This window comes from Canis aureus, chromosome 16, assembly GCF_053574225.1.
Source record: "Canis aureus isolate CA01 chromosome 16, VMU_Caureus_v.1.0, whole genome shotgun sequence".
Lineage (NCBI taxonomy): Eukaryota > Metazoa > Chordata > Mammalia > Carnivora > Canidae > Canis > Canis aureus.
Genome location: NC_135626.1, coordinates 26,324,198 through 26,339,808, shown reverse-complemented (window position 1 = coordinate 26,339,808; position 15,611 = coordinate 26,324,198). Strand labels below are relative to the sequence as shown.

The 15,611-nt window shown below is 35.6% G+C and overlaps 1 protein-coding gene across 3 annotated transcripts in view; it reads left to right on the top strand.

Moving 5' to 3' along the window:
* BRIP1 (BRCA1 interacting DNA helicase 1) overlaps positions 1-15,611 on the top strand; it is a 181,670-nt gene that overhangs the window by 8,085 nt on the left and 157,974 nt on the right. For all 3 annotated transcript variants that reach the window (XM_077852395.1, XM_077852396.1, XM_077852393.1), the window contains exons 5-6: positions 5,679-5,806; positions 7,520-7,639. In XM_077852395.1, the coding sequence (XP_077708521.1) occupies positions 5,679-5,806; positions 7,520-7,639 (248 nt within the window). The remainder of the gene's footprint in view (positions 1-5,678; positions 5,807-7,519; positions 7,640-15,611) is intronic.

Sequence of the window (15,611 nt, the reverse complement as noted above, 5' to 3'; positions counted from 1 at the left end):
AACCATTATTTACCTAAGCCAAAAACCTAGGACATGGGCAGCTCCGGTGGCTCAGTGGTTTAGCGCCGCCTTCTGCCCGGGGTGTGATTCTGGAGACCTGGGATCAAGTCCCACATTGGGCTCCCTGCGTGGAGCCTGCTTCTCCCTCTGCCTGTGTCTCTGCTTCTCTCTCTGTGTGTCTCTCATAAATAAATAAATAAAATCTTTAAGAAAACAAAAACAAAAAAACTTAGGACATGTTCTGTATTCTTTGTTCTTCCTTATTTCTCCATGCAAACCTCCACCTCCATTGATACCTCCTTAGTCCAAAGTGCCATCTCTTGTTCAGAGCATGTAATAACTTCTTTTCCTGCTTTTACCATCTGTTAATCACTGGCAGGAACAAAAGGGGTTGCCATGAATGACTTAAGTCTAAATAGTTTCTACTTTTTTTTTTTTTTTTAAGACTTTATTTATTTATTTGAGATATAGTGAGTGGGGGAGGAGCAAGGGGAGAGGAGAGAATCTCAAGCAGACTCCCTGCTTAGCATGGAGCCCCACGTGGGCTGAAATCAAGAGTCAGACACTAATTGACTGAGCCACCCAGGTGCCCCTAAATAGTATCCACTTCTAAAATCAAGGTTGGAGTTACCTACCTTTAAAAGACATGACTGTGTGTGGAGGAGGGTAGCTGCTTGAACTGAAGTATGATTCTGTTAAGAATGAGGAAGAAATGGTTGAATACATGCTGGGGAGGTGGCCAGTAGTGTTGTCTATACTGTTTTGACCCTTAGTCCTTTTGGTTTTCTTTCTGTTCCTTAAGAGGGTCATGTTTTCTCTTGCCTCAGCACCTTTGCTTATTTTAGTGTTTCTTCTGAGAAAAGTCCCATCTTCAGTTTGTTATCCTGCATTTCCTTTAGGTCTCAGCTTAAATGTCGTTTCCTTGATGGAGCCATACTGACCTTTCTATCAGACTAGATTTGGTTTCCCTATTATATTTTGTCCTCTTATTGTGTACCTCTCCTTCTCATAGCACTTGTCACAGTTTGTATCTTCCATATGTCTGTGTACATCATTTATCAAGCTCTGCTTCCTATAGCAGACTATATACACCGTGAGGTCAGGGACCATGTCAGTTTGCTTATCGTCATATCTTTAGTACCTAGCAGAGTGCCTGGCATATGGTAGGTGCTAGAAAAATATTTATTGTATGAATGAATGGAACTGACTTTTAGATAATTATAAGAATCCTGGTTTATGTTTATACACAATCTGTAGTTTTTCAAAGATTTTATTTATTTATTTGAGAGAGAGAATGAGCATAAGCAGGTGGAGCGACAGAGGGAGAGGGAGAAGCGGGCTCCCGACCCAGCAGGGAGCCTGATGCAGGGCTTGATCTCAGGACCCTGGGATTATGACCTTAGTTGAAGGCGGATGCTTAACCGACTGAGCCACCCAGACACCCCTACCACCTGTATTTTTTTAAAATTTTATTTAAAAATTTATTTTTAAATTAGCCACCATTTATTGAAAAAGTGCAGAGAGAGAAGCAGGCTCCCTGCAGGGAGCCTGATGTGGGACTTGATCCCAGGACCCCAGGATCATGCCCTGAGCCAAAGACAGATGCTCAACCACGGAGCCACCCAGGCCTCCCCACCACCTGTATTTTTTAAAGAACAGCCTTATTGAAATATACTTGACATAACTATATATATAAATGATACACTTTGGTAAGTTTTGACATAGATGGACCTCCATTAAACTTTGACCAGCATCAAGATAGTGAACATGTCCATCAAGTTTTCTCATGCTCCTTTGTTATCCCTCCTTCCCAGCCTTCCAAACAAACTCACTCTTTCCAAACAACCACTGATTTGCTGTCATTGTAGTTTGCATTAGTTTGCATTTTTTTAGAGTTTATTTAAATGGAATCATAGTTTATACACTTATTTTGTCTAGCTTCTTTCACTTATTTCTTTTGAAATTTATCCATGCTGCTGCATGTATCAACAGTTTGTTCCTTTTTTTTTTATTTAAACAATTTTATTTTATTATTTTTAAAGATTTTATTCATCCATTCATCAGAGACAGAGACAGAGAGAGAGGGAGGCAGAGACACAGGCAGAGGGAGAAGCAGGCTCCACGCAGGGAGCCTGACATGGGACTCAATCCCGGGTCTCCAGGATCAGGCCCTGGACTAAAGGCAGCACTAAACCGCTGAGCCACCGGGGCTGCCCAGTTTGTTCCTTTTTATTGTTGAGTAATATTCTATTGTATGGTTATACTACAAATTGTTTATCCAGTCACCTATTGATATATTTGAGTTGTTCCTAGTTTTAAGCTGTTATTTATAAAGTTACTGTGAATATCTGTGTGTAAGTCTTTGTTATGGGCATGTGCTTTCATTTTTTTAGGGTAATTATGACTAGATCACTTATGTGTAACTTCTTAAAACTTCCAAACTGTTTCCCAAAGTGGTTTTATCATTTTGCATTCCCACTAACAGTGGTTGGGAATTCCCATTTCTTTACATCCTTGTCAATACTTGTATGGTCAGGCTTTTTTACCATTCTAATAGGTACGTAGTGGTATCTCATTGTGGTTTTAATTTGCATTTCCCTAATCATTTATGACATTTGAACATCTTTTCATAATGCTTCTTAGCTATGTGTATCTTTGATGAAATTCCTGTTCACATTTCTGGTTTTTTTTTTATTGTTAAGTTTTGAGAATTCTGTGTATATTTTGAGTATAGACTTTTTAACCAGGTATGGTTTTAGCTTTTACTTAGTTTAAGATCTATTTCAAGTTAAATTTTGTATATCATGTGAGGTAGAGATCCAAGTTCATTTATTTTGCATGTGGATATCTAATTGTTTGGCACCATTTATTGAAAAAGTGATTTTAACCACTGCTTTGCCTTTGTGCCTTTGTAAAAATCAGTTGTCAATATATATGCAGCCTGCATTTTAATGCGATTGTGAGTTAAAGTTATTTAGAATAGTCTCTTGAAGAATCAGATGGGATCAGGGTTGTATTCTGATACTCTATACTTTTTAAGTAAGTTCTTTAATGTGATACAACCTAAATACAGAAAAATATGCAGATAGTAAATGTATAAGCTTGATGAATTTTTGCAGAGTAAACACAATCCTGTAACTACACCCTAGAGAAAAAACATAAAACATTACTTACAACATAGCAGCTCTCCCTAATTGCTATCCTCCCTTCTGTCACAATTGATAATTTTTACTTCTTTATAGGAATGGAATTATATATGCACTCTTGCACATTGTACTGTCTGCTTTTGCTTAATGTTGTATTTCTGAGATTCATTGATGTTACTACATATAGTAGTAGTTTTGTAAATTACTTCTATAGTTTATTATTTGTTTTACAGTTGTTAGACATATGAGTGGTTTTTACTTTTGGTTATTAATGCTATTATGAATATTCTTGTTCATTCTAGTGCAAATGGATATTTTTTATTTTATATATATATATATATATATATACACCTAGAAATGAGATTCCTGGTCAAAGTGTGTGCTTATGTTCAACTATAATAGATACCACTAACATTTTCCAAAGTGGTTGAACCAGTTTATTTTCCTTGCTACCCTACATCTCGCAGTATTCGGACACAGGTCTTGATCCCACAACCTGAGATCATGACCTGAGCCAAAATCAAGAGTTGGTTGCCCGACTTAGTCACCCAGATGCCCCTGGAATATAGTGGTGTTTAAACTATGTTCCTGGGATCCCTGGGTGGCTCAGCGGTTTGGCGCCTGCCTTTGGCCTGGGGCGCAATCCTGGAGTCCCAGGATCGAGTCCCACATCGGGCTCCCTGCATGGAGCCTGCTTCTCCCTCCTCCTGTGTCTCTGCCCACCCCCCCTCCCCCCCCATAAATAAATAAATAAATAAATCTTAAAAAAAAAATAAACTATGTTCCTAAGAGTCATAGGAAAAAACATGGCTTGTAAGGCAAGGGTACAATAAGTCAGGAAATTCTAAGTCTTTTATTCTATTCTGGAAATTTTAAGCAATTTCTTTTGTTTTTAAGATTTTATTTATTTGACAGAACACAAGCAGGGGAAGTGGCAGGCAGAGAGAAAGGGAGAAGCAGTAGGGAGCCCATGCAATGCGGGGCTCCATCCCAGGATCATGACCTGAACTGAAGGCAGACACTTAACCGACTGAGCCATCCAGGCACTTCTTAAGCAATATTATCTATAAAAAATATAGTCCACCAAGAAAAAGTTTGAAAATGAATGCTGTGTGGCATAGATTTACTTCTGTGTTTTTACAGGCTTAGACTTAGTTTTTGAAAATACTATTGGACCTGCTTATAGGGCTTTCTTCTCTAATAGCCTATAAATCTTTTAAAGCCAGAGGCTGTTTCTTTTTCATTGTTATCCATAGTGTCTGGAATTGTATGGACTCAGTAAAATAAATGCTTGTTAAATGAATTCAAGCCCTGGGAATGGAGGGAATGTATAGAGAAGAGCTGAGAGGAAGGAAGGTACTTTTAAGAACATTTACATTTAGGGAAAATGAAAAACCAATGTGTAGGAGCAGTTATGAATAGTGTTACAGAAAATAAGGAAAAAGGAAGTATGTTTATTGTATTTTAAGAAGACAGTGCTATTTCACTGTATCCCTAGAGGTTATGCTGATGGATTTTAGAGTCCAACAGCAGGCATCAGTCATATCCATGTTCTGCTTCTCAGAAGCTTTATGATATTGGGCATATTGACTTCTTTAAAACCTTAGTGTTCACATTTATTAATTGGATTAATATTTTTGATGATTAAGAGGTCATTAATAAAAAAATTTTTAAAAAAAGAGGTCATTAATCACCATAAAGGGCAGATAATAGGAGCTTGGTTTTATTGTATTTTTAAGTCTAAAGAACATAGAGGGCAGCCCTGGTGGCCTAGCAGTTAGCGCCGCCTTTGGCCGGGGGTGTGATCCTGGAGACCCAGGATTGAGTCCCATGTCAGGCTCCCTGCATGGAGCCTGCTTCTCCTTCTGCCTGTGTCTCTGCTTCTCTCCCTGTGCCTGTCATGAATAAATAAATAAAAAATCTTAAAAAAAAATAATGTAGAAGCTTAGTGCAAAGGGACATTGAGACATTGTAGAGAAAGATTTTTATATAGATGAAATACATTTTCTTGTGAGACTCATAATTTTTAAACTATTAGCGGAAATGGTTTACAAAAGCATAAACCTATTGTATCGGAATTGGACTTTCCTATTTGTTTTTAAGTTGGAATGAGAATTTTATTTATTTTTTAAAGATTTTTATTTGACAAGAGAGCGTGCACATGCGCATGACCAGGGGGAGCAGCAGGCAGAGGGAGAGGGTGAAGTAGGCTCCCCACTGAACAGAGAGCCTGATGTGGACTTGATTCCAGAACCCTGGTATCATGACATGACCTGAAGGCAGACACTTAACCAGCTGAGCTAACCAGGCACCCAGAATTGGACTTTCCTATTGAAAGCATATTTCTCAAAATCTTGTATCTTTTTAAAGTAAACTCAGTGGTAAAGAAATGCTTTTAAATATGTCGAGCTTTTCATGTTTTAAAGTATGTTACGAAATTTTGAGAAATCTTAATTAATATCATCATTCTTACTTTTCCTGGAAAAATTGCCTAAGTTATTTATGCTAATTTTTTATGACTTCTTGTATAAGACTCTCCTGAAAAAACCACACTGGCTGCAAAGCTATCTGCCAAGAAACAGGCATCCATAAAAAGAGATGAAAATGATGATTTTCAAGTAGAGAAGAAAAGAATTCGACCCTTAGAAACCACACAGCAGGTAAACAATTTATTGGCAGTGAAATAATACCATTATTACTGCACACAGGAGTCAAGTATCAATCATGTTTTCAGTGACACTTGTATAATTTACTTGGGTCATATCATAGACATAAATGGTAAATTATTGTAACTTCATTTTATATAGTTATTCATTACAAAGGAGTTTATTATTATAGTAGATTATTCATAATATGTCTTTAAAGTGAAACTGCATGGTGCTTTTCCATATATGAGGAATTCGACAGTAAAATATTTACTAAAAGGCATATGTTGGTAATATAGATACTTTGTAGTTTTTAACTCCATTGTTTTTAAAAAGATGGCATTTTCTTTTGGCCAAAGTATCTTTGATATGAATATTTTTGTTACTGATAGTTTTCGTATAATGACAAAGTTTATTCTCATTTATTGAATTTTAATATCAATACATGATAAAATGTTTATTTCTAAAAAGTATTGAAAGACCTGAATTACTAAATATTTTATGTGAAATATGTTTTTCATACATGAATACAGTATTTTGTCTTAGAGATCATGGCAGTGAGGGAGGGAGATGGACTGGGATTTTGATAGCCTTAGATTTACAAATAAAGAGACTAACATAATTAATTAGCATATCCTTTGTAGATTATATATTTCTAATTGAATATACTCAAAAAGTGTTTGTATTCTTATGTAGTTTATTCTTTAATCTTTATTAACTTCCATAATTAAACCTTGGTTTTAGAGATAGAATGAACTAGTTTACTTTTGGAAAAGTACTGATTACAAATGAAGTATGAATATGTATAAATTTTCTTCTCCAGAATGTGTATGTAGAGTTGGATGTTGTGTAATAGGGCTCAACCTACAACATTTATTCCCTGACTTAATTCACTCATTTCTTTTTTGGTAGGAATGGGATTATCAGTAGAAATGCTTTTTTTGTTTTTCTTCTTCATAATTTAAGCAAATAGGTTTTTGGCAAGTATGAAAAAGCATAGACACTTTGGAAAGAAAACTTAGTATTTATAGAGGAAATACAGTCAAATACAACTTGAATTATAAAATATTTAGAAGATAATATTAATAATCAAATAATATATTCTATCTTGTAGGAAATCATGAATATTTACATTTAAAATTGTTATTCTGAGTTTTTTCGATTTACACATTTATTTATTAAAGATTTATTTATTTGAGAAAGACTTAAAGTGTGGTAGGTGAGGGGCAAGGGGAGAAGGAGAGAATCTTGAGCCCCACTCGTAGAGCCCCATTTAGGGCTCAATCCCATGACCCCAAGATGATGAATTGAGCCAAAACCAAGAATTGGACACTCAACTGACTGAGCCCCCCAGGCACCCATGAGTTTTTGCAATTTAGAATGAAGTTTTATTTTTATTTACTTTTGCTTTCCAATTAGATATTTACTTGGACTTTGCTATAATACTACACTTGATGTCCATATGATAGCACTATTTATGGGAAGATCATTTTATAATACTATAGTTTTAACACATGACTAAAGCTGTTCTGGTTAGGATTTGAGAAATATAAGTGCTCATTTCTATTTTTAAAAATTATTTGGTTATTGCCAGTTAGAAATAGTCGTCTTTTTTTTTTTTTTTTTTAATGCTGAAAACATATTGAAAACTGTTTTGATCTTTAAGAACAACTGGCCTGCTCAGACTTCTAGTTTACCTTAAACTTCATTTTGGTTCTGTGTTTACAGATTAGAAAGCGTCATTGTTTTGAAAAGGAGGTACATCATGTGGATGCAAAAGTTGCTTCAGGAAAGACCACAAAACTCAACTCTCCATTAGAAAAGATAAACTCCTTTTCTCCACAAAATGTATGTATTTATTCCATTGTTCAGTTTAAAGAGAGAAAATATGGAATTTGCTAAACTCATTTAAAAAAAAAGAATAGGGATCCCTGGGTGGCGCAGCGGTTTGGCGCCTGCCTTTGGCCCAGGGCGCGATCCTGGAGACTCAGGATCGAATCCCACGTCAGGCTCCCGGTGCATGGAGCCTGCTTCTCCCTCTGCCTGTGTCTCTGCCTCTCTCTCTCTCTGTGTCTATCATGAATAAATAAATAAAATCTTTAAAAAAAAAAAAAAAAAAGAATAGTATAATGCAAAGAATAGTAGAAGCCAATTCAGAAATCCTGTAAGTGCTATGGGAAATGCTATTTTCTTTGTTCCCCTGTTTCCTCATTTATAAAATGCAAGAATTGGACCAGAAAGAAATCTGAAGGATTTTTCCTCCTGTACATTCTAATGTTGTGGACTCTGCTTCCCTATAATTCTTTCAGTGTTCTTAGAGCAGGCACTTCTCAAGGAGTAGTTCCTTTCTAAAAACCGCCTTGGCATTTACATTGATGGTACAAAACAACAATAGGTAAAATTGTCAGGGCCCATCAAGATAGTGGTACTGGCTTGTTTTATTTTTTTTTTATTTTATTTTTTTTTTTCTGGCTTGTTTTAATACTAGTTTTCTTTACCATCATTAATACACAGTTAAAAAAAAGCCAGTTTTACTTAAGAATATCCTTGATGAAGAGGTAAAAATTACTAATTTTATTAAATTAGTAATAATTTAAGATTTTTAATATTCTGTGTGAAGAAGTGAGTGGTACTCAAAATGTTTTGCATAAAGGAATAGGATGATTGTCTTGAGGAAAAACATTTGTAGGATAGTTTGGATTGTTAGTTGAACTAGCCATTTTTTTTTCATGGAACATCATTTTTACTTGAAAGACCGACCAACAGATGAACTATGCTCATTCTTGAAAATAAGCAAAGTAAGCCTGATAAAATTTGAGTGAAAATCAGAATTTTGAAAAAATGTATATGCCACTGTGAGCTTGGCAGTTTTATGATACTTATACTTTCCTGATAATAATGGTGGTAATATTATAGAATGTGACTTTTGGGTATTGTATAATGAAATGTGCTAACACTTATAAGATCTGTAAAATCAGGGAACCAAATATTTTCTAAATGGCCTATACATGATACTATAAAATAATGCCTGGAAAAGATCCATTGTAAGTGCCAGATAGACCAGTGGACCTATTTTTTTCCCCTTCCCATCATCCCTAGGCATCCTGAGATTTTTTTTTCCCCAGTCACTATAGATCAGTTTTCATTTCCATAGTTTTATATAAATGGAATCATGCCTCATTTTTTAAAATTAAATTTAAGATACTGTGAATTTTACCTGTTGGGTGTTGGATGTTATTTTATTTATATATATATATATATACACACACACTTGAGTTTTGTTCTGAGATGCAGTTAATTGGAATCAACTTGATCCTTTTGGGTCTGCTTTTAAGATTTGTTAGATGGGACCTGAGTAGAATTTAGTTTCGTGTTACCTCAATAGAGGCTAGCTCCTTTGGAGTTTTCTATCTAATGCTCTGTGAATTGTTAGGTTTTCCAGTCTGGCTGGTGGGAATAGGCACTATTCCGTGCCCTGTGTGAGTGCCTCATCATTTCAGGTGGTTCTTTCCACTATCTTGGATAGTTTTCTCACTCACATGTACTGATTAATACTCTGCTAAATTTTCGAGAGGTCCCTTTACAGATCTCTGGAATTCATTCTTTGTGTAGCTCTCTCTACCCTAGTTTGTTAACCTGAACTTTAGTCTTCCCTGACTTCCTGGACTGAAGAGCAATGTCTCTTCAACACAGGTTTGCTGAGCTTTATCTGGGTTCCCCTTCTCCATAGCACAGCCTAGCTCTCTCAAGACAGTAAGCTTAGGCAATCATAGGGCCTATCTCATTTATTTTCTATCTCTCAAGGATCACTCTTTTTTTTTTTTTTTTAATGATTTTATTTATTCATCCATGAGAGACACAGAGAGAGAGAGAGAGGCAGAGACACAGGCAGAGGGAGAAGCAGGCCCCATGGAGGGAGCCCAACGTGGGACTCGATCCCAGGTCTCCATGATCACGCCCTGGGCCAAAGGCAGCGCTAAACTACTGGGCCACTGGGGCTGCTCAGGATCACTCTTTCTTACCTGATATCCTGTATCTTAAAAACTATTGCTTCAAATATTCTGTCTGTACTTTTAGTTTTTCAGGTGGAGAATGAAAAAACTCATTATGTGACAAATTCCAGAAATCCTTAGGTGGCTTATAGGTCTTCTGTTTATCTATATAGTTATAAGACCTTTATTAACTGTTTTCTTTTACCCTCTCAGCTCATCCTCCCTCTTTTTTTTTTTTTTTTTGACCAACTTCTCCTAATTCATCAATAAGCTTTCTGTGACATCCTCAATTTTGAGTTAGATTCTCATCTGAATGTTCCTTGTACTTCCAGATTTTTAACACTTATTATCTTCTCTGCAAGGCCCTAAGTTCCATTAAGGAAACAGCAGGTTCTCTAGTATATTGAGACATCCTTGAAGGCTGTGACTATTTTATTCGCCTTATTATCCAAGCACCTAGCTTTGTGGTAGGAACCTAGTAAAGGCTGAGTGAATGAAAATTATATTCCCTGCCCCCGAAGAATCTTCCTTTAAATTCTTACAAATGCTAAATGGTGGAAAAGTTGTTGGTTATCTTCACAAAAGGCATATAGTTAGAGAAGTCGTCTCAGGAGCTTTTAATATTTAATTGTCATAATAATATATGCTGTATGTTTGCCTGTCAATGTTTCCTCCCTCATTTCGTTAACAGTGCCTTATTTTCATAGCTCTTAGTATTTCAATTTACCTACCTGTTTATTATCTATCTGCTCTGTTAGAATATAATGCCAGTCTTTTTCACATGTATCTCTAGTACCTAGAATAGCATATAGTGTTGCCTAATAAATATTTGTTAGTAGACCATAGCATAGGCATATAATATTGTTATTCCCATTTTATAGATAAGGATACTCTGAGGAGTAAGTAAGCTTAAGGTCACAAAGCTGGCAAATATTAGAGCTAATTCCTGCCTAAGCAGTATGATGCTCTAATCACTTTATTATACAGTCTCTCTAAAATACCTCTCAAATCCTAAAGTCATCTAAGCCAGATTCTCATACCAACATAAAGGAAAGAAATATAATGTAGAAGCCTCAAGAAGAAAGAAATCAAGCATAGAATAAACTATGATTGATAATAGCCAAAATAAGAGAAGTGGATTTTTTTTTTTAAAAGTGGAACCCAGATAAAGTTTGATCGTTTTGTTGTTGTTGTTGTTTATTTATTTAGAGAGTGTGTGTGCATGCAAGCTAGTAGATGGGGAAAGAAGTGGAGGTTGGGGAGGTGTGGTCCGGGAGGGAGAGAATCTTAAGCAGGCTCCATGCCCGATGTGGAGTCCAATCTGGAGCTTGACCTCATGACCCTCAGATGATCTGAACCAAAATCAAGAGTCAGACACATAACTGACTAAGCCACCCAGGCACCCCTAGAAAGTGGATTTCAAAATTTTGTTTTGTTTTTATTGGTTAAGAGAATGAACTTGAATCAGATTACCTGGGTTTTAATCACAGCTCTGCTCTTTACTACCTGTGTAACCTTGAAGTTTTTAAACTATTGCTACTTTAATGTCCCTGTTTGTTAAATGGAGATAGTAATAGTACCTATCTCACAGTGCTATTATGAGGATTAAACAGGTTAATATTTATAAAGTGGTTAGAGTATACCTGGCATATTTTAGAGCTTATTAAGTGGTAAGTGGTAGTAGAAGTAGCAGCAATAGGGATAGTAGTAGCAGCAAATGGTTACATATTTGTGTGCTACTAATAAAGATTATATAATATTGATTAATATTACGTATATAGTTATCTTTAAATGCTACTAAAGTACATGATACAGTATTGATTGATAATAATTTTGAGGAATTAGTTTTATAATTAAGTAACAAATTCTTTTAATATTTATTAAGGATGTCTATAGCTGAACCTGTTTATAGTTTAGACCACTTGTCAGCAGAGTTTCTGGCTAGGTACCTCAATTTTAAGCCAAGTGCTTTGATTTCTCCTCTCTTGGTTACGTATATTAATCATTTAATGTGGTCTTCTTATTGGCAAGGTATGATTGTATTTATACGTATATATCAATATCTTTATATTGGTTTTATTTTTTAAACCAAATTTATAAGTTTTGTTTCCTTGGCTATATGTGGCATAACTATATTGCTGAGAAATGGAATATTTGTCGTACATGCGTGATTTATTATTTATGAGACTAAAGGTTTCTGATGATTTCTCATAAGTTTGAAGATTGTTAAACAAACTAAATTTCTCAATTAAATCTAATAACTCAAATGATAACATTTCACTAGTGTTAGAACTTTTGTTTCTAAGAAGTTATAAATGATATATGCCATACTGATTCAACACATATATAAAGTATATTTATCATCACCAAAGTACTTTTGCAATGACAGAAAGACCATATGGTTGAGCTCTAATACTTGTTCTTTTTTTTATAGTTTGTAGTCAAAAACATGAATATATAAAGTAATTTTAGGTACTGGCTGAATGGTTAGGGAAAAACTCACGAATACTTAGGTAAAGGGATCTATATTTTCAATGTTATTTTTTTTCCTAACAAAATTAGAATAAGCAGTTAAAATAGAAATATAATCAGTACAAAATATAAAATTGTAGTTAATATTTTCATAAATTGTTGGTAAATTTTAGTAAATTGTTAAGAGAACCTGTAGGTTTGTGTGTGGGTTTTTTTAAAAAAAGATTTTATTTATTCATTTGAGAGAGAGAGAGAGCAGGAGGAAGGGCAGGGGGAAAAGGGGAGAGAGAATCCCAAGCAGATTCTGAGCTGAGCGTGGAGCCTGATGTGGGATTTGATCTCATGACCCTGCGATATGATGTGAATTGAAACCAAGAGTTGGGATCCCTGGGTGGCGCAGCGGTTTGGCGCCTGTCTTTGGCCCAGGGCGCGATCCTGGAGACCTGGGATCGAATCCCACGTCGGGCTCCCGGTGCATGGAGCCTGCTTCTCCCTCTGCTTGTGTCTCTGCCTCTCTCTCTCTCTCTGTGACTATCATAAATAAATAAATAAATAAATAAATAAAAATAAAAAAAAAGAAACCAAGAGTTGAACGCTTACCTGACTGAGCCACTCAGACACCCTAGTGTAGATTTGTGTGGTTTGCTGTCCTCTTAATTTTAAAAGTAGATGGTAGCATTTTTAGTGTAAATCTCTTGGTTTTTCAAAGAACCAGGACTGATTCTTTCCATGGATATAAGAAAGAATAATGGAGATATGAGTAGTGATAATTTTTTTTAATTTATTTTTTTATTTTTTTATTTTTTTTATGATAGTCACAGAGAGAGAGAGAGAGGCAGAGACACAGGCAGAGGGAGAAGCAGGCTCCATGCACCGGGAGCCTGATGTGGGATTCGATCCTGGGTCTCCAGGATCGCACCCTGGGCCAAAGGCAGGCGCTAAACCGCTGCGCCACCCAGGGATCCCTGAGTAGTGATAATTCATTTAAAGAAAGAATTTTTGAGTTTAGAAGTATTTTTTTCTATTAGAACTTACTTTGCTTCTGGTATAACATTTCTTCTCTCATTTTTTTCTTTTGAATAGATGTATAATTGATATTTTCAAGTATATACATAATGATTTGATATTTGTATACATTTTGAAATGATCACAGTAAGTCTAGTTAACATCTGTCACTTATTATAGTTAGAAAATGTTTTTTCTTGTGATGAGAACTTTCGAGATTTACTTTCTTAGTAACTTTCAAATATAAAATACTTGTCAACTATGGTCACCATGCTGTACATTACATCTTCATGACTTATTTTATAACTGGAAGTTTTTGTCTTTCACTTCCTTCACGCATTTCCCCCCACCCCACTCCTTGCCTCTGGCAACCACCAGTCTATTCTCTATGAGCTTTTTTGTGTATGTGTTTTTGTTTTTTTTAGATTTTACAAATAAGCAAGATCATGCTGTATTTGTCTTTCTTTGTCAGACTTATTCACTTAGTATAAGGTCCTTGAAATCGGTCTATCCATGGTATTGCAAATGGCAAGATTTCATTCTTTTTTATGGCTGAATAATATTCCATTATGTATATATACATTTTCTTTATTCATTCATCCACTAATGGATGCTTAGATTATTTCCATATCTCAGCTATTGTTATTTTAATTTATTTTATTTTATTTTTTAGAGAGAGTATGAGTAGGGGGAGGAGCAGAGGGACAACCAGACTCCCCACTGAACAGGGAGCCTGATGCAAAGAAAGCTCCATTCCAGGACCCTCTCAGATCATGACCTAAGCTGAAATCAGATGCTTGACTGACTGAGCCACCCAGGTGTCCTTCTGTATCTCCCCTAAGTAATGCTGCAGTGAACATAGGGGTACATATATCTTTTTTTGAGAGAGAGAGAAAGAGAGAGTATGTGCATGTGTGAGCCAGTGGGGAGGGGCAGAGGCAGAGGGAGAGAGAGAATCCTAAGCAGGCTCCATGCTCAGCACAGAGGTCAATATGGGGCTAAGTCTTGTGACCCTGAGATTATGACCTTAGGTGAAATCAAGAGTCAGATGTTTAACCGACTAAGTCACTCAGGCTCCTTCATAAATCCTTTTGAGTTAGTGTTTTTATTTTCTTTGGATCAATGCCCAGACATAGAATTGCTGGATCCTATATGGTGGTTATATTTTAAATTTTTTTAGTAATATCCATACCATTCCATAGTGGCTGCACAAATTTACATTCCCACCAACAGTGAACAAGGGTGCCCTTTGCTCTACATCCTCACCAATGCTTGTTATTTCTTGTTTTTTTTTTGTTTTGTTTTGTTTTGTTGTTTTAAAGATTTCTTTATTTAAGAGAGAGAGCACAAGTCGGGGGAGAGGCAGAAGGAGATTCTCACTGAGCCCGATGCAGGGCTCAATCACAGGATCTAAGGATCATGACTTGAACTGAAGGCAGACATTTAACCATCTGAGCCACCCAGACACTCCTTCTTTTCCTGTCTTTGATAATAGTCATTCCAACAGGTTGTGAGGTGAGAGCTCATTGTAGTTTTGATTTGCATTTCCCTAAGAATTAAAGACATTGATCTTTTATATACCTGGTGGTCATATGTATGTCTTTAAAAAAAAAGTCTATTCAGATCTTCTGCCCATTTTAATTAATTAAGTAAGTAAGTAAGTAGGCTCCATGCCCAATGTGGGACTTGAACTCATGACCATGGATCAAGAGTTGGATGCTCTGTCAACTGGGCCAGCCAGGTGTCCCTCTTCTGCCCATTTTTAAATTGGATTGGTTGATTTTTCTGCTATTGAGTTATATGAGTTCTTTACATATTTTGGATTTTAGCCCCTTATCAGATATAGGGTTTGCAAATAATTCTCTTGTTCCATAGGTTGGTTTTTTATTTTGCTGATGATACTCTTTAGTGTGAGGAAGTCTTTTAGTTTGATATAGTCAAACTTGTTCGTTTTTGGTTTGTTGTTTTTGGTGTCATACTCATAAAACATTGGCAAGATCTGACATAGGAGCTTACTTCCTAGGGGTTTTATGATTTCAGATCTTAATGTTCAATTCTTTAATCTATATTAAGTTAATATTGGAGTGGACTATAAGATGATGGTTGATTTTCATTCCTTTTACAAATAGTTCTCCTTTCCCCATTGTATAATACTTCTTAATCTTTACTGAGTGGCTTATTATAAATCACAAAAATGTTTTCCATAAATTTTGGAATATATGGTTTTATAAAGAAGTGGAAAGAAAATGTGATTTCATAAGATTTAATATTTATTATATAGCAGCTTCTGAAGTTGGTTTATCATCAAAACCTTAGGTAAAGTAATTTTTTAAATACAGTCCATATTTTAG